Raw genomic sequence first — 20,895 nt, forward strand, 5'->3', positions numbered from 1 at the left:
TCCGGCGGGCGGCGTCTCCGGCGCAGAAAGCCGAGACGTAGAGGCGGGTCCGGCGGGCGGCGTCTCCGGCGCAGAAAGCCGAGACGTAGAGGCGGGTCCGGCGGGCGGCGTCTCCGGCGCAGAAAGCCGAGACGTAGAGGCGGGTCCGGCGGGCGGCGTCTCCGGCGCAGAAAGCCGAGACGTAGAGGCGGGTCCGGCGGACCGGCGGGAAGGCCGGCTGGAAACTCGGGGGGAGCAGACTCTGGAAACTCGGGGGGAGCAGACTCTGGAAACTCGGGGGGAGCAGACTCTGGAAACTCGGGGGGAGCAGACTCTGGAAACTCGGGGGGAGCAGACTCTGGAAACTCGGGGGGAGCAGACTCTGGAAACTCGGGGGGAGCAGACTCTGGAAACTCGGGGGGAGCAGACTCTGGAAACTCGGGGGAAGCAGACTCAGGAAACTCGGGAGCGGGCTCGGACGGATCACTGGGGGGCGGAGGCTCGTCCGCAAACTCGGGGGGCGGAGCCACAGGGAACTCCGGAAGCTCGGGGAACTCCGGAGGCAGAGGAGACTGGCGCCGCCTCGGCGCGGGGACCGGAGGCGGAGGAGACTGGCGCCGCCTCGGCGCGGGGACCGGAGGCGGAGGAGACTGGCGCCGCCTCGGCGCGGGGACCGGAGGCGGAGGAGACTGGCGCCGCCTCGGCGCGGGGACCGGAGGCGGAGGAGACTGGCGCCGCCTCGGCGCGGGGACCGGAGGCGGAGGAGACTGGCGCCGCCTCGGCGCGGGGACCGGAGGCGGAGGAGACTGGCGCCGCCCAGGGGCCGGGATCTCCGGCGGCTCAGGGCGGCGATAACGTCGGTGCCCAGGGGCCGGGACCTCCGGCGGCTCAGGGCGGCGATGACGTCGGTGCCCAGGGGCCGGGACCTCCGGCGGCTCAGGGCGGCGATGACGTCGGTGCCCAGGGGCCGGGACCTCCGGCGGCTCAGGGCGGCGATGACGTCGGTGCCCAGGGGCCGGGACCTCCGGCGGCTCAGGGCGGCGATGACGTCGGTGCCCAGGGGCCGGGACCTCCGGCGGCTCAGGGCGGCGATGACGTCGGTGCCCAGGGGCCGGGACCTCCGGCGGCTCAGGGCAACAATAGCGGCGGGGTCCGACCCCTGGTGGGCACAACGCCAATCGTGTCCCCCACCAAGGGTTAGCCCTGGCGTCCATGCTGCTGGCACAGCTCCTCACCGTAGTTTCGGGTCGGATCCTTCTGTCATGTGGTGTGGTTGTTGGTGGTGAGGAGAGACGCTGAGACCCAGGTTATGGTGAAGATGAAGAATTTAATGATGATGCTCACAGTCCAAAACAGGCAGCACGGCAGAAAAACAGGCACACAGCCAAATACCGGTAGCAACTGAAACACCGGACTGAAACGAGAGCTAACGCTTTCCAGGACTTCACAGTTCTACTGGAACGAACACAAGACGTGACTTAGACACTGACTACGACACATACGACGAGGATCCGACAAGGAACACAGACAACAGGAGGGTTTAAATACACACGGGGTAATTAAGGGAATGAGACACACCTGGGGAGCAATCAACGGGGAGGACAGGACAGAGACTCACAGGGAAACAGGACTGAACACAGAAAACTCAAAAATAAACACACAAAAACACGGATCCTGACACTCTGAGGTTTCCTGATGACATAATCACATAGCAAGATCAAATAATTTCTAGGAATTGGCTGGTTTCTGGTTCTAGAGAATACCATGGCATTGCAAATAAAATAAAACAAAATAAAATAATGGTTTCGACATTGCAAAAATGATTGACGTAGTGTATTCGCTCATTTTAAACTCTTAGCAAAAGTGAAATACTACATATTTTGGAACAGAGTAGTTCTATTTCTGTCCAGCATTTTGGTGCAAGCCATCAATCATACATGTATGACATCAGCATAAAGGAAATTTATTACAAAAATATATATAAAAAAAAAAGAAGAAACTAGATAGAGTTGAATATCTTCTGGTTGTAAAAACCCAGAAAGTCAACTTTGCCACTAGAGTATCCCCTGTTCCCCACACAGTAATACTGTATGGAATCAAATTTTTACTACTTGAAGGAATAAATTAGTGGCCCCTTTCACAAAGCACTTCAAGGTACATAAATATTTTTTTGTTTCATTAAAGGCCAAATGGAATAGGAGGGATTAAGATCAGCTAGCCTCCATTATGTATTCAGCTGTGATAAAAATATATAAATTTGTAATATTAAATGTTTGACGTAGACGTATGTTTACAATATGTTTACAACGTAATGGAACCATATTTTATGTTATTTTTCTATCATGGGGGCACTGCTGCTCAGTGGTAAAGCTGCAGTCTTCACTGATATTCTGAGCCATCTACTTCTTCTTGTTAATGTTCTTATAAATGAAGATATTGATACAAAATCATACAAAAATGCATTTAAAAAGTACTGTGACATCACAAAATTGGAGCATTTTTCTTCAAGGATTTCATATCGTCAGAATCCCAGACCAAACCTCACCTGATGATAAAAAAATATATAGATATATTTTGACTTACCCTGATTGCAAATTCACATCAAAATGTGTTTGGCAGTAAGACTGAAAATTACCTTTTGCAGACCCATATGAAAGCATGCCAGAAAAGACAGAACATTAATTACGCCCTAACACTGAGTCACTGCTTGCATAGCAACCCTGGATCAGTAAAAAATATCTGGAGTATCAGTAAAAGTATTTTGTATGTCTTCTGATATACTCTGTGAAATCATACTGTGTAAAAGTGTACAGCCAAAATATGTACATATGTTTTCATCCATCAAATTGAGAGTGTTGGACAGGCTTCAATATGTTTGTACTTAGTGTGAATTGCTCTACATCGAGTGTTCCTAAAAATAAATTTAGATGTGGGTATTGTTAATATAGCATGGGTTTAATATTGTGCTTTCAGTCAGTTATTTGTATTTTCAGATGACATGAAAGTACATGAGCTGATCCTGACCAGACCACAATCTTTGGGCTTCATGTCGAAGCAAAGCTTGGCCAGTAACACCAACCTGTGTTTTGGTAGCTCAGGCAACAACCACCCTAAGGTAATTTCCCTACTTATTTTTTTTTTTTGCATATTTCAAACTTCCTAATTTATTCAACCTATTAAGTCACTAACCTGAAGGCAGCCAACCTTTTTAGAACAAGCCAATCCCTCCCGACACTTTTCAATAGGCAGCAAAACTGTTTGTTTCCAATTTATGTGTATTATTTATGTGTTATTTGAACAAATAAATAATCCCTGTAGGAGGTCCATTATTCTTTTACAGTGGAAACATTTTTTCTAATAGATCTGCTGGAATGAAATTCTTACTAGATGTTGATAACAACCAAAGTTACCAACACCTACAAATGAATCCAAACTAATGAATCCATAAATCATCGTTAGTGTAATCAAATGACACAGATTTAGTAGCAAACATGACTTTTGACATTTCATCAATATTTCGTGGAAAAGCCTTCATCAGTGATGCAAACTTTAAAATGTCTTCCGCATAAAGAAACTAGTTTCATGCATTGCTCAGGTGTGAGCTTTATCCATTCTTCCAGACAAATTGTCCTCATTCAGGCAGCAGTTGACTGGGTCATTCCGGCAGCTGATTTTTTTCATTCTCCAAACCCAACTGTGAGTTTTCTGCACGGGGTGTGTGATATTATTTTGTTGATTAAAAATCCAAACGATCTGTCTTCTTTATAAGAAAGTCTCAGTATATTTCTCCATATCTATATCTCAGTACTCTATGTTGAAAAATATCCCCTAATCATAATGTTCTCTCTTCACATTTCCTGTTAGTATGTGTATTTGAAGTCATGCACGTGGCCCTTTCCTCTGCACACGGTGTGCACAATGATACCAACGGAGTTCCAGTCTTATCAAGTCAGAAGTTTTAAGATGATATTTTTCTTCAGCAGTTGGTGTAAAAATAGGCTTCTGTGGTTTGTGCATTACTTATTGCTGTATTTAAAATAACCACTGCACTTGCCAATTTCAAGTCTTTCTGAAGTTATCTGCCAGTGGTTACTGACCCATGGATATCACTTCTGATTGTTCCTGCAAGACACAACTGGTTCTGGCTTGTTTATGGTTACATTTGTCATGTTCCGTGTTTCTGTGTGTTTATTTTTGAGTTTCTGTGTAGTCCTGTGAGTCTGTCTCTGCGTCCTCCCCATTGATTGTTTCCCAGGTGTGTCTCATTCCCTTGATTACCCCGGCTGTATTTAAACCCACCTGTTGTCTGTGTTCCTCGTCGGATCCTCGTCGTGTGTATTGTCGTAAGTCAGTGTCGTTTGTGTCACGTCTTGTGTTCGCTCCAGTAGAACTGTTAAGTCCTGGATAGCGTTAGCTCTCGTTTTCAGTCCTGTGTGTTCAGTTGCTACCGGTATTTGGCTGTGTGCCTGTCTCTTTGCCGTGCTGCCTGTTTTGGACTGATTGAGCTCATCATTAAATTCATCATCTTCACCATAACCTGGGTTCTCTGCGTCTCTCCTCACCACCACCAACCACACTTCATGACAACATTGTTTCCTTTCTACTTGTGGTACTGACTGCAGTGTTTATCATTGTAAAATTATCTGTAAAATTGCAATCAGTACTTTCTGCAAAAGAAAGGTTACAAAGCCCTTGATCCATTTTCCCAGTTTTACCAGATATGCTAAAATAGTTCCAGGACTGACTGGGTAAAATGGGCTTAGAGTTAATATTATACTCTATGGCTTTCCTTGGATGGAAAATTTGGTATATCCATGTTGATGCTGTTTACCAAATGTAGTATTATGCTAGCTAAAATCTTTGAGACATAATGATATAGCTTTAATCATGTGCCAAAAAAAGCTATACAGAGAAAGTTTAAACCATAAACTGAGGTGACCTACGACCAGAAGTAGTACAGACAGGGGACAGCTGCCCTGGAGCCAAAGTCTACAAGATTTCCTTGGTGAGATGAATGAGTTGAGTTTAGTCACTGGACAGCTGCCACAGTAAGAGTTAGCAACACTTTTTCAACAGATAACTATTAGACTTCCAGTAAAAGAAAAGTGTATGGGCAATGTTTGAGAAGGTAAATTACTGGAAGCCTTATTTATTTTCAAATTTGGGGAAAAAATAAGAATTTGATTAATTACCTCACATTTTTTATATATGGTTTTTTGCCATAGGCTTAATTCAGCCACAACTACTTTTATTGTCCAACCAGAACTTTAGAAACAATTTGCATGCATGTTTAAAAAGCTAAGCTATAAAAGGACCATTAGACGGTTAAAATATGATTATATTTGTGATTATACATTTATTTGATAGTATTGTTCAGTGACATGTAAAGAGCTCAGAAACAGCCTGTGCACAGATGCTTGATCTCTTTTCTAGAATTTTAATTATAAATCAACTGGAGGATCAAGTCACAAGTTACATACTTCAGACGTTTCGCTTGGAAGATAAATTGCTATATTGGTGTGTCAAATGGCATTTTTTTCTGGTTCTTGACTGATAAAAGCAAAGAAGGAATCACGGGGTTTGGGGAATATGTGTTTGCTTGTTTTATTTTCTCAACGTGTCAGGAGTGAGGATATGTTACAATGTTCTTCAAGCTCATTCTCTGATTTGGAGGTAGAGCAGCAGCCTTGGCAAACGTCAAGATAATTACAGGCCCAGCACGGATACACCACCTCTCTTTAACAGAGCTACACGTCTCTGCACTGTGTGAGGAAACAGAAACAGACAAGAAACTCTGAACTTAAGACGCAACAGACAGCAGAGTGAAGCTGCCAAGTGAACCTCTCTTCACCCTGCCTCCAGACACAGTGCCACCTCACATTGAAACCTTTTTGCACACAAACTGAAAAAACAATTGTACGTCATCTTTTTCAAATACGTGAATGCATGAAACAAAATGAAATTGATATTTCAAATTGCAGGGTAGTGATGTATAGGAGTGCGCGAATCTATCACAAGTAAATAATAACCGAGTTAAAACTCCAACAAAAAAAGGAAGAAAAAGAAAACATTCACTTTAATGATTGTTTTTTAGTCTAATCTAATCTGACAAGTGGTTTTTCAATATAACAGGAGGCTCTAAAGGAGGCTCCCCGTTGGCTGTGTCTTGGAAGGACCCAGATGTGACTCCATATTTGAGTGAAATGGTTCCAGCCTCAGGTCATCTTTATTTTTATTCATATTTAACAAAAAAAAAAAAAAAAAAGATCTCTACAAGTGTGAGATCTTACTAACTAGGATCTGAACACATTAGTGATATGGGTTTTTTAATAATAATAATTAAAAAATTGACCTGGTGAAATTAATTGCATAAGGTTTTGCACCTTTTAAACTGTATTTTTAATTGTATAATACATAGAATATTAATGCTGTAAAACAAAAATTTACAATAAGTGCACCTTACTGATATGTTAACTTCAAAACAATTTTTCAACTGGTAATCAGTTATAGCTAGGGCCACTGTCTTCAGTGGTGCAGTTTATGCTTTCAAGTAAGAATTTTACTTAGTGTTTTTTTGTTTTTGATGAGGTACCCATAAGGGCAGAACATCGACTCGGCAGGAAATGTAATGCTTTTGATTGTTGATTCAATGTTGCATGACTCTGTGTTTTTGTGTTTAATGATGTAAAGCACTTTGAAATGCCTTTTTGCTGAAATGTGCTATGCAAATAAAATTTGATTGATTGATATAAAAATGTTGCCTTTCTATATGCTATGTATGCTATTATCCCCTATCAAAAAAAAACAAAAAAACAGCTCCATATGAGATGACTTGTGAAATGGTAAACTGGCGTCACAGACCGAGTGTGTGATGACCGGATAACAGATGACCACACAGCCAGCTGATGAGGGCATGGAAGGCAAAAATTTTGCTATAAACACACAATGAACTTGTCGCTTTAAAGGGCACCTAGACATCACAGATCACTGAACTTCATTAAAATACAGCATATTCATTAGCAGCAGTTATGAGTCACATGTGTCCAACCCTTTTCTTACACTCATTTAACACAGTGTGCTCAGTATTGACCCTACTGACCATCAATCTACAACACTTTTGGTTCCACAATGCTTATTAGATTTTTGAACCTCCGATGGACGCAAGGTTTTCCTTGCTGGCTTTGTTTGTACGATTGATGTGAAACTCTCCCGTTTGCTCCATGTTGAGTTCAAAATCCTCCTGTTAACAGTCTAAGCCCTCCATAATTATCTCTGCTTTATGTTAGTCAACTCCTTCACATTTACACACATGCAAATAGCTATTTGTATTTAAATGTTTTTTTTTTCTCTCTTTGAAGCACTTTTTAATTTTATGTTGCTAATGTAAGGCAACCATGAGAGTCTTGAAAGGTACTTATACATAAAATGTATTATTATTTTATTAAGTTGAAAAAGGGACTTGCATTTGCGAGTTTATGGCTGACCTGTTTTCTGATTTCAGTTGTCAACACTTTGCTGAAAAGGAGTCCTTTTCAGCAGAATGGTCTCTACTTACTCTAAACTTGTAAACATCCACTGGTTTATACAAATCTTCAGGTTAATTTAGGAGCTGCATAAAGGACTGCCTGTAAAAGCCCGTGTGTGTTTCGCTAAAAAATGACCTCTGCTAGTTCTAATGATCAACACCATGGCTAGCAATTTCTCCTTGCTCTGCTAAGTAGTTACTGACATCTATAAAAGTAGTTATTTAAACCAAATTGGTTTAAGCAGTGACTTATACAAAGTACAATTTAGAGATAAGGCAAAGACTGCCTCATGAATGGTCAGTGAGGCAAATAAAAACCAAAATAGTAATGAACCACAACGTTCCTTTAAATTTTCTTTACAGCTTTGATAAATAAGCTAAACAGATGCAATAGCAGAAAGGTGCCCTATTTAGACATGCATAACAAAGCACTGCGTTTTGGGCGTTTTCTGCTCTTTAATGAAAGAGCTTGAGCACTGATGCAAAACAATATACCGCTACTGAATTATGCTGGATTTTAACACATCCTGGCTGCTGCCTTTATTGTTCTTTATTGGCCTCACCTCCTGCATCAAGTAAAAATTAAGGGAATCTGACTGAATGTCACATACTGTGTCGGCCTTATGTTGAAGTGATAGCAATGATGCTCACATGAAAATAACCAACCAACCCTGCGCACACACAAACACACACACACGCACGCACACGCACACACACACACAAACACACACACACGCACGCACACGCACACACACACACACACACACACACACACACGCGCACACACACACACACACGCACGCACGCACGCACACACGCAGTTCTGCAGTTGCTAATTTGTATTCATCAGAAAAAAGACAGCAATGATTAGAGGTTTAAAGGGGATGTGAGATGATGCGTTTCAAGGGTGCGTGTGTGTGCGTGTGTCTGAGCAGCAGGAATGCTTCATATTTGAACAAAATAATTATCCGCTCTACACTGATGAATCAAATGACTGACACACACAATAACACACACGTACACACGCGCTGTCAAGTCCTTTTTCTTCTGCCCACCCAAGTTATTCCTCGCTATGACCCGAGAGCTGACAGTTCACCGTGCAACATATTTTTCACAATCGCTGGCAGTTAGCAATTAAGCTGGCAGACAGAAAACACACAGTCAACATTCATAAACTCAAACACAACCTCTCGTACACAAATAACAACAGAGGCAGAAACAAAAATAAAAGCACAGTCACCGTGTTTTTGCCGAGAGGCTGACAGACAACAACAAACCATATTGATTGAGGAGATCTTATTCAAAACTTAACAAGGTTACACACACCAGCTGGCATTACTTATTGGTCATTTAAACTTGTGAAAGTGAAACTACATAAAGAAGAAAAAGGAAAAAGAAAAGGTATGCACACTTCAGTAAGAACAAAAAAAAAAAGTTTTTTCAGCATTGAAACACATTATTGATGAAAGAAGTCATCTGGAATAAAAACCTGACAGAGACACTGTGAGTGCAGGAGTAAAGAAGAGCAGCACACCAACAAAGACTGACACATAAGAGAAAATAGAAAGGCAGAAAGGTTTGCATGGATATAGTTATTACTCATTTTAATCAATCCTCCAATACAAAAAACTAAACCCTTATGTTGAGCCGTCCATCAACACAAGGCAAGTCCTTGAGATCCAACATCCTGGAACTTCTACATGTTTCCCTTCTACAGCACACCTGAATCAAATGAATGACTCGTAACCAGGTCTCTATTGAGCTGAATGACTCAATACTGATGAGGGAATTCAGCCATTTGATCCAGATGTGTTGAAGGAGGGATGCATCTATAACCTGAAAGATTGTAGCTCTAGGACTGAACACCCTATATCTAACCTAAGATTAAACATTTACCATCATTAAACATCTTATTCAAAACTTAAATCTCTTCGAACTAGTCGTAGGTCACCCCTGCACATGGTTGTACCCGTGAGTATAAAAACATCAACTCTTCTGTTTTGAGAATATGCCAGGAAGAAAAAAAAAAGACTTTGCAGTTGTGTTTGAAAGTAGAAGGAAACCAAAGTTTCCTTATACCAAATTAAACATTGGTATAAGTTTCTTTCTTCTGCCTTTACTGCTGAATAAATTAAGTTTGTCCACCAATATTGATTGAAAAAGAATAGTATGAGGATACCTCAGACAAATCTACTCTTTTCTAAAGGGACAGATAAATTTGATGAGAAAAAGTAGTGCATTAACAGCATCATCAAGGTCTAGCAAAAATACACAAGAGACTGATATATGTTGAGAAGTTTAAAAGGAGGATTATGCCATAAAATAACATCCAAAACACTGAGCATCTCATGGAGCACTGTTCAATTTCATACATGGCGCCTAGAGAGGACCTATCCTAAGATTTTACCAGGAACATCTGTACTGGATGCTACGATTAGGTGCAAGAGCAATGGGTTCTAAATAAGTGCAGATGAAATAATTTTCTGATTGATATATGTTTAAAGAATTTAATCCTATATTATTATACCTTCCACCTGTAAATTATGCACTAAATTGGGTTGGTCTGTCAGATACGATCACAAAAAAATACGCTGAAGTTTGAAACAGTAATTTGCCAAAATGTTCAAAGTTAGTTTTGAAAAGTACTGCATTTAAAGCATCAAACTGTCTTTGTTATATCCTACAAAAGTCACTCCAACAATGCATTTAATGATGGCCTCTTTTAAAAAGACTAGAGGCCGACGTCTATCAACATGAACTTGTAACTGTAAAATTCTTATTGAGATTAGATTAGTGAAGGTAAGGGGCTGATGAAAAAAGGAAGCAGAGTTTAGCAACGCCTGAGAAAAATGTGATTGAGCAGCCTTTTACGATAACAAGGCGGGCTAAGATGGGAGCACATGCAACAATATACCAAGAAGAAAGACACTCTAGGTTGCACTGAGTGTGTGGTTTGTCTCATGAAAAAAATATGTTGAAGACTAAATTAGAAATCAGTAAAAACGTCTTAAATTGCACGCTGTAATAAGGTAGAATTTCAAGTTTGCAAGAAAAGTTGTGAAATAAATGTATCAAAATTTAAAAATGATTTGATTTTATCAAAAAAAAACAAAAAAAACATTGAGTATGTGTTCAAAGGAAGTGTACCTGCATACTCAAAAGACTAAGTTGCTTTTTAATTGTTTCTTTACTGGTTCATAGGTTGAAATGGACCCATTGACTTTACATGTAAGTATTTTGAGGGGTTAAATCTTACATGCATAGGTATATAACAAGACAGTATACAGAGCAGAAAAAAAAGCACTACATCTGCCATAAACTCAAATAAAAAAAAAAAATACGTGTATCTAAAATATTGCATTGCATGGGTGTCATCTGACACCAAGCAGATTCACAATATACAAAAATGTGCCATGAAGTCTGAAACACATCAACACAGGACTTTAATCGGTAATTCTGAAACAATGAAAGACGATCTAGCATACCCACCAGTGTAAACTGGTAGGTGCTGGTATAAATCAGATTAGAGACTTCATTAGAGGCTCATAGCAACGTGGATGATATAAATCTGCACAGTAATACAATGAAACTGCGTCATGGCCTGCCACAAGCCCTTGGCCACCTTGTGAAGAGCCATTTCTCTCCGCCAAGGTCAGAAAGACACAGTAGGGAGAACAAAAAGTCATTTTCTCTCCACTCTTCAGCCTGGCTTTTATATTTTCTGTGGTCTCTCTTCAATTATATCTCACAATTTCTCAGCCCCAGTCTTTGAGGGCTAAGAGGTGAGCTGACTCCATTTCTATCCATCTTTAGAAAAAACTTGGGTGTCACATGTCAAGTACCATCCTGGACATTCAGTCCATTTTTCCTCTCTCTTCCTTAGCATGCCTATGCATGTAAAGTAGCTGGCTAAATATTCTGCCGCATTTTTATTTCTCTTTCCTGTAAGATTCTCTGTAGATTCTCTGTAGTTTTCAATGAACTCAGTAACAACTTATTCTTCTTTTTGACTTATCCATCTCTCCTCTCTCACCATTTTGAAGCTTGTCATTATAAAGCTGTTAAAAGGAAGAAAGAATACAAAGAGGGAGAAACTGGATTGGAAAAGTGTAGTGCAGAGGAACGGGAGTTAGGGAGAGAGTAAAAATCACAGAAGTATGTTAGAAAAAAATAAAAAGAAGTAACAGAAATGGGTGGTGTTGTAATGTCATATGTTGGGTTTAGGAGTTAGGAGTTTGACCACGGATATAAAGCACCAAGAATCCATCAGGACTTTTCTACACTTTCACATTTACAATTCAACTTTCTGCTGCACTAAGGAGTCGGTTTGCTTACAAAGGCATTTAATCTGGATATTTCTTCACAAATAATTAAAACAATGACAGAAGCTATTTGATAATTGAATGTTTTTATTCCCGGCCGCATTTTTTTTTTTTTTTTTTTTTTTGGAATTTTAATTGCTAAATTTCTCTTTAAAATGATTAGGTGCTTATCAAAATGGCTGGTAGATTCTGGATTTCAAAGTATTAATGCAAGTGAACTCTCTTTTGTTACCTTTTCTGTCGCGCTCTGGTGCATCTCCGAATTTCCATTTACCACCAAAAGACTCCAAGCATCTTTTTCAGTCACATCTGGCCCCATTAAATCACACAGCTACAGACTTTCAGGGTTTTCCATTTAATGAAAACATTTTCTGTAATGTTTGCTTTGGCTAGAAACACCACCCTAAATTCAGCCTTTCATTTCTGTGTTGATGACATAGTAAAGTAACGCTCACATGCCACCTTTAGAGTGCGTCAAAGGCCGCATGCATACTTGATGTTCACCTAAATTTCCTTGAATTCCTCATTTACCGAAAACAAGACAGGCAAATTAAGGCAAGACAGAAGCGGTTTCAACAGTTTGACTTAGATATCCATCGTATTATATATTAAATGCTCTGCAAAGTCCATCAAAAGAGTGGAAGATCAAATTTTCAGATGTTTGTTATGAAGTAGGCCTTACAGTATGTCCTGTGAATGCTGATTTTAAACCATATAACAAAGAAAAGTGAGGAACTCTGACTAGTTCCTTTAGTGGAAGGCGAGCCATGTGTTACATGAGTTAGAGCAAAGCAACTGAAATAAATTTAGGATGAATTCATTTTGCTTACCTTCTCAGAGTCCATTGCAGTGATGACCCACACACAGTGTGCGTTGTTCTCATACTGAACAGGGTAGTTAGGAGATGTTATCACCCCTCTGGGCCCTCTCAGATTACTGCCACAGGTACGGGCTACAAGAGAAATTTGAGATAAAGGTAATCACTTACAGGCTAATTATAGTTGACCTTAAGCAATAAAAAGAAGATGAGAGAAAAAAAACCAAACAGTAAGCCCAAAGGTATCCTTATGCTTATTCCAATGATTGACATGTTTCTGCACATGTGTAGTCTCAGTAAACAATTTATTTTATTCACTAATTTTCTTGCTATGCTGGAAAAAATATATATTTTTACACTATTCCTAACATTGTCATGTTGCTGGTTAAATAAATTTTACAAAAAAAATGGTTGTTGAAATTAGTTTATTTTTAGTAATAGTATCCAGAATCAGGTAAAAAAAAAAAAAAAATCAGTTTGTCCTGTGCTTAGAAACACAACGATTCAATTCTGTGAAAGGCTGTATTTTTTGTTTCGCTGTGATTTTTTTTCTCTTTAATCATAAGAATCTTTTTTTTTTTTTTATTTATTTATTTGCTTTAAAATATTTTTGAAGTTGTTAATAGTTGAAAAGCACAGAATCTCTTGTTTGGGAATAATTAAGAACTGTTAAATATGAATAAATAAAAAAAGCAACTGTCAATGCTTGTACCATTTAAGTTGAATAAGTACTAAATAATGCAGTAGTTGCGGTATTTTAAAATAATACATATATATTTTTTAGCATTTTTGAAACTTAAATTAGCAACCATGACACGACTACTGTCTACTATTGTAATTATTACAGATTAAAATTACAGCAGACTATCAGACACTCGCCCCACTAGTGACACCAGGCTTGAGAAACAAATTGACGGACGGGACAGAGGTTCAGATAACGACAAAGACAGACAGAAACCGAAAGATGGTGCTGTGAAAATGAACGGCATGAAAAAAGGAAATAAGTAAGAAAAACCAGGAGGCAAAAAAGAAACAGAAAATGCCAAGAGAGAGAGGGGGAAGAGAGGAGAGGAATCCAGATGACTGATCAGACTGTTAATTAGAAAAGAGAGCTGAACCACATTTTGACACACACAGCTACACGGACACACAGGAACACATTCATTGCAATTCATCTTGGAAACCAGCTTCTAATTAACAGCAAAGTCTCAGCAGAAAACGAGAGAGGCTCACGGGTTTGAATCCCAGAAGAGTGATCACACCAGATAATACAATACACCAGAGCTCCAGTGTACAGAAGACATTTTTTAACCTCTGCCTTTCCATTTTCTCTAACAGTTAATCCATTGATTTAGGCTTTTGTTACTCTCCAGGTTTTCCTTTCAGAATATATCAGGCTCAACTCGTGCTCTTCTGGTATTATTGTGACTGAAATCTAAGCAGTTAAATAAAGGTCAGGAACAATAATTACTGGTTAAGTTTACAGAAATTTGAGACATAAATGAACAAAAATCACATCTGCTTTCCACAAAGGAAAGCAGGTATATATATTGCTACGGCTTTCATAATAATTTTATAGGCTCTAGGACAACATATCTGTTTAATTCACTAAATCAAAAACACATATTGTAGTCTCCTGCTCTCTTTCCTTCTTAAATGTGAATTTACACCTTTAGTATTCTGTAAATTTTTTGACAATCTACAAAATAGACCAATCCTTCTTTTATATTTTGCATTTTTGTATCTGTTATCCACAGTGACTGCTGTAGATCGGCACCAAACCAAGCAATACTAAATGGATAAACAGGTAAAGACAATACATCAATGAATGCATGGATGTATTATTGTTTTTGGTCATTTGAAATGCAAATTTCAGTTGTTGGTCTCCTTTAAAAAAACATTTTACTTGATCATATTTTAACTGAATTACAAAGAAAAACAAACAGAGACATTTCACATCAAAGTTTTAAGATGACGCTAAATTTGGATTTTTTTTTTTGTTTGTTTTTTTCTTTCCACATTTCAATTGTTTCTGACAGGATGAGCCAGTATCATGACTTTAGGCATGTTTCCGAGGTCAGAGACAGTCATATATTCACAATACAGGCACACACACACAAACACATGCAGATAATGGTACACACATGCACCATAACATGATGTGACAGGGACCCTACAGTATGTGTCTGAGCGCAGGGACTGGCTGTCTGTCAAACACACCAACAGTTCAAGGCCAATACTGCTGCAGATATTAGATGTGTGACATTATCCCTTGGACATTTGCTGTCAGAGCAAGTGTGTTTGCGACTGCATGTGCTCAAACACTTGGGTGTGTAAAACCAGCCGTCTGCCTTTTCATTTCGTGGCAATAAACCTAACAGGGTGTTGTCAGTAAACATGAGAGCAGTTTGCATCATCGCTCTGCCACGTCAATAAACAAAATCATGTAAAGCTAAATGATATTGTTTTTCATGGCTCCTCAGAAATACATTTATACAACACTTGTAATCTCAAATAAAAACTAAACACCATAACCATTTACAATTTAACAGGTTTTCAGATGCAGCAATTTGTAATACAGCACATTGCAAATGTGGATTAAAATGCTATTAGATTGCTCAGCGAATCGTTTTCCTCTGCAAGGATTTTGGTAATGGTCACCGAGTGCTTAAATTAATAACTTTTACATGCTTTAAAAATATACTGGTTTAGCAAACAATTCAGAAGAATTAGCTTAGAATCATACACAAAGTCATCACAAAACATTCAAAGCAGCTTTTCTGCAATATGTTCGCTATCATAAGCAACGTTATGCTCTGAAGAAACAGGACTATTTATTATTTTCGCTACATGTATTATTTGTGTGGCTACATTCTGATAAAAACGACATTGGCATGTAATTCCAATGCAGCAGAGGAACTATTAAAAATACATTTAAAAATTTATGATGTCACATTTGGATTGCACTGCTTTGCTTTATGACCCTGCAGGGCTTTCTTTCTTTCTTCAAACTTGGATTTGTCTCGTCGAAGCTGAACTTTGAACAGCATCATCTAGTCAGGTCACAGTGAGGGAAGTAAATACTGTAATATCATGTCTAAAATCTTCTTGAGGAGTAAGTTTCATCAACATATCGCTCAAAAAGCATTTTATGATGCGTAGCACCAAAGACCTCTCTCAAGAACTTTGCAACCTTTTTCTTGCAAAGTGCGCTGACGAAAACGGTTACAGATGTTTCAAAACATCTCAGCGATGCACCATGAACCAAAGGGACTATAAGCTGGAAGAGCAAAGAGCTTCGTTTTACCACAAACAAGTCAGACACTCTGCACTATTTTGGACAGAGGAATCAGCAAAGTCACTGATCCCAATAAAACAATAAATAATGCATTCAACAACCTCTACGCATATTCACCGCACCAAACTTAGTTGCATTTGCAAGTTTGTTTTTATGTTTGCTACGAAACAATGGACAAGCCAGTAAAATGCCAGGAGAAAATTCTGGTCAGGTGAGGCCAAATAGGGACTTTTTGGATATTATTTCATACATCATTTGGAAAAAGAATAGCGCTTGATGTCACCAAACCAACAGCTATTGGCAAAATATACTCAGACATTCTCAGAAAGAATGAAATAGGATTTTGAGCAAGGTTAAGTTCTCTCAAGTTGTTCCAGAGGAGGAAAGTAAAGCAGCTACAGTGGCAAAACTCAATCAATCATCCATCTTGATCACATTAAAAACAATTGAAAAGATTCAGATACGAGAAGCCCTCAAAGCCTTCAAGATATGAAATAAACTTGGGCCAAAATTACAGAAAGTTATTTGTAATCTCAGTCTAATAATCTTTGCTGTAGTATGTATATTTTTTTTATTAAATATATAAAATACAATAACTGGTCAATATTTTGTTATTATAATTAGTGCTATAAAGCTTCTTTAAAGTATTTTTTTTTTAAATAAGAAGTTTTAGATGAGGCAGGTACTTTTGCTAAGGTCTTTCCAGTAATGCCTGACATTTAGAAATTGGTTAAAAAATAAAAATCTAACTTTGCAACATTCTTTTTAAGTTTAATTGGTATGGGCATTGTTTCATTATTTTAGCACATCTAAAGTTTTCCGTTTATGTGGGGTTTCATGTGGATAACAGTTTGGCTGTTTTCTGCACGAAGCAGCGAGAGTTTGACTGAAAAGTCTCTCAATATTCAGTGCTCGTCACTTCAGAATAAAATACCATTTAATGTTGTTAAAATGAACTGCACTCAGTAAAAGTTCCTCCAGGTAAAGAGCATGCTTGTGATGTTCAAAGTGCTCTTGAATGTACTAACTTCTAATCTGTTTGCACGTTGGTTCGCACCTCTTTTGGCTGCCATTTTCTTTCACACTGAGCACAGCTTTCAACAGAATAAAATGGGAAGATTTCTTTTTACAATTATATCGCAAATTAATGGATTCCTTGATGCTGAAGATATTTATAGACATGGTATTTGACATTTGCATACATTTCATAGCATTTGGCTGCTTTCCAGCTTAAACTGATTTATTGGCATTTTTGCAAGTTGCCCTGGTGATAACATTTAATACGATTACATTTAAGAATTTTTTAAAACTTTCTTTTGCTTAGTAAGTATTTTTTCTCTTTCAGAAATTAATTTGTTTAATTTGAAAAAATATCTAATAAAACAATTAAATGACCCAAAAACATTACAAGTTGTTTATTTCTATTTATACTTCTTTGCCGATTTAGATCTATGGTAATCTTCTAACATTGTTAACATTTGTCTTCTAACTACAAAATGTATTAACAAGCCTTTAGCCAGAGCCAGAGCCATGACTTGAATCTGGTGATCTGTCATTAAAGATTTTCCCACTGGTTATTAAGAAGGGTGTAAATGATTACAACATTCCATTTAAAAGAACGTTAATAAACCCAGATGTGTTTTCTTCCAGTGTTGATACTTTTTATAGGTAGTTTGATTATGTTAAATCTAAACCTACCAAGAGGTACGGATAATTTGGTGCCAACAGCTTTGACATCTGCGACACACCTAAAGAAATAAAAACTTGTTTCAGTGAGAATCATGTTATAACTTACTTCTGCAGATGGGTCTGTGGTCGCTCCAAGCAGCCAGAGTGTCAGTGACCCGTTGACAAGTGATACTTTTAGATCCATGCAGAACATAGCTGTCATCACAGCTGAACTGGACACTTGAGCCGACCCTAGAAACAACATCAACAACGTGTTAAGAAGGAGTGTGAGAGTGAGGAATGTGAGAGTGAGAAAGAGAGTGAGATTTTAGGCTTCACAAAATCACTGTGAGGAAGATGGACGCTTTTCCATCATTGGTAGATTGAGGTTTCAAGCCACCTTTTCCAAGGGTTTCTTTTTGTTTGTTTGAATCCTGTTCAGTCCACTTGACATGGTTTTTGTCTCTTCATTTTCCTGATCCACCGTGATCTCTGCCAGAAAGTCTGTATGGGACCTGTTGTGTGAATCTTGATGTCTCAACCCTGATGATGCACTACAATCAGTCACTTTACCAAAAATTCATAACACACACTATGATTTACGATAGTGTGTGTTATGGGACAAATGAGACACAGGGACATGGGATTTACCTTATTTTCGGGACTATAGAGCACATCACTATAAGCCGCACCCACAAAGTAAAAAAAAAAAAAAAAAAAACTGGAAACGTACATATATCAGCCGCACCAGGCTATAAGCCGCTGATATCTCTGCCGCTCTCGGTTTTCCACAAGGACGCACCTCTGCGTCTCCAATGCCGAACTGTGCATTCGTTCATGCCTCGTTTACATGCAACGGCTCTATTTCCCTCCTGTACTGCCAGATCGACAGCCCTCAGCTTAAAAGCTGCATCATCTAAACTTTTTCGTGTGGTTCACATGATGAGGGGGTTTGAGTTTGAAAACATTTCTCTGCCATGCCTGCTGCTAGCATGTGCTTGTTCTAAATGAAAATTAGCACCTTCTTCTTTGATTTACAATTTTGACTTTAAAATGATTCACTTCCTGCTAAAGAGCCCCCTGGTGGTTGAAGAAACATCCACAGAAAAGCCGCACCGGGCTACAAGCCGCATGGTTCAAAGCGTAGGAAAAAAAGTAGCGGCTTATTGTCCGAAAAATACAGTAATGCCCTCTCTAACTGGCATCTCAATAAATTTTATAAATGATTAAAATGTGATTGTCAATAAAAGCTTTGCTTGGCCTGATAACGATTTCAGGAAATAGAGTACAAATAAAATGTCTTTCGTTTACATATGTGAAAAAAAGTAACTCAGCTACTTCTGATGTTTAGCGGACAGAAGGCAAAGAAAGATTATCATTATACAATCACTTCTGCCTACATAAAATAATGTGTCTATTTTTGCTTATTAGATGACAAGCACCAAGGGGTAACTCACTGTATTTGCCAAACAATTTCTTAGTGGCTAGACTCTCAGATAAGAGCCCTCCCTTGCAGTTCTTTGTGTGTAGCCCCTGCTTGACTGGACCCTGGAGAGAGGAACTGGGAAATGAAAGCAGCCCTGGAGTTTGACCTGAGGCTGTAGCACAGCACAAGCAGCATGTGAACACATCGAAGCAAGGTTGCCTGAATACCCCAGAGTTACTAGACAGTTTTCTACAAACTAATAAATATGTAATAGTACTACAAATCATGTAGCATAAGAAATGGCAGATATTTAATTTTGATCCAATGGCCTTTGTAGGATCTGTTTCTGTGTTTTAGTTATCGATATTTGGATAGCACTCATTGGATCCAGTCAAGGCGTAACAAAATAAAACAAAAACACTTTGCGAATCCTTCTACACACAGTTTGCAGACCTGGATTTTAGCCTGAAATTTCTCTCCACAGAGAAGTGTCTTGGAGCCTTTGCTGTCCTCAGTCACTGCTGTACTGAAATATGAATTGTTGCTCTTGAGCAGGATGTCTCAGGAGAACATTTGGTTACAACAACACACACTATTTGGTAGAAGTACTTCAAAGCAGGAGGATTTTACCATAATCTTAACTGTATAAAATGTAATTACATTCAATGGTTAACCACAATATTGAATATTTTTCTTTACTGTTTCCTGTGAAACTGGCAGGCTAGATGAGGACAGCGTTAATCAGCAAAGATCAAGTAAACAAATCTTCCAACCGGATTACCAAAAGGTGTGTAATCCAACACAGGATGGATATTGTCAAAACAAAGCCACAAGAAGTCCTGTTAAGTTTAACTCAAACCATGTAAGGGGAGAAGCAGGTATGTGCTCTGATCGGGTGAGATCAGAATTGTATTTTAATGCAAACAAGAATAGAGAAAAAACTAACAATACATATTGTCTTAATCACACCATCCCCTTGTTAGAAGAGGTCAGGGCAAGCATCATGCAGCATGTGGTGAGAAGCTGGTCAGAGCTGACAGGGGAATAATGAAAGAAAACCTGACACAGGCTGCAAATGACTTAGCAGTGGGCTGAAGTTTACAATCCAGCAGGACAACGACTCCAAAAATAGAGCCAGAGCTGCATTGGAATGGTTCTGATCAAAGGATATTCCTATAATAGTCAAGGTTCAGACTTAAATCTATTTGAGAGTCTGTGGCAAGACTTGAAAATTGATGTTCACAGATGCTCTCCATCCAGTCTGATTGAATTAAATTTCAGCCTTATGATGTGCAAGGCTTGTCGGAACATACTCTAAAAGACTTGCAAGCTCCAACTGTGAATACAAATAGACACACTCCTCGCAACACGCTTTATCTATTTGTAAAAAAAAAATAAAAATACTTGGAAATCATGAATCCCCTTTTTTCACCTTAATATTACAGTGCTCTGTGTGGGGTTCATCACAGAAAAGTTCACCAAAGTCTTAAACCTAAATTGTTACAAAATGTGAAAAATTTTAAGGTATATTAAACATTTTGGAAATGTATATTTCCACGTACAGCAATGTCATAATTTATTTACTCATTCTAACTTGTGAGCACTCATATTTGAAAATGTTGAAATGTCATGGCTACGTGAAATAAAAGATCATCTCTGCTCGAGGATCTAGTTTGCTCCCTGCTCCTCTGAAAGAAGGAGGCGCCATTTAAAAGCATCAAATAGTTGCTGTCATAAATGTTAATAAACTTTTCAGCTTTCGCCGACGTGAAATTGTTATTCTTTCTCAGCTCAGTGCCAGCAGGCTTCTCTGATCTTCGGTCTTCGGACCGCAGCCCCGGTTCACTGGCACGCTCAGTG

General features: G+C 39.0%; 1 protein-coding gene across 2 annotated transcripts in view; it reads right to left on the reverse strand.

Annotated features, from left to right (window-relative positions):
- The window catches only part of csmd1b (CUB and Sushi multiple domains 1b), a 436,793-nt gene that overhangs the window by 178,793 nt on the left and 237,105 nt on the right, over positions 1–20,895 (reverse strand). For both annotated transcript variants that reach the window (XM_088004350.1, XM_088004351.1), the window contains 2 exons: positions 17,737–17,861; positions 12,657–12,778 (listed from right to left, as the gene is read on the reverse strand). In XM_088004350.1, the coding sequence (XP_087860476.1) occupies positions 12,657–12,778; positions 17,737–17,861 (247 nt within the window). The remainder of the gene's footprint in view (positions 1–12,656; positions 12,779–17,736; positions 17,862–20,895) is intronic.

The sequence above is a fragment of the Poecilia mexicana genome, unplaced genomic scaffold (assembly GCF_051168715.1).
Source record: "Poecilia mexicana isolate PSO_F unplaced genomic scaffold, ASM5116871v1 scaffold_3, whole genome shotgun sequence".
In the NCBI taxonomy this organism is placed as follows: Eukaryota; Metazoa; Chordata; class Actinopteri; order Cyprinodontiformes; family Poeciliidae; genus Poecilia; species Poecilia mexicana.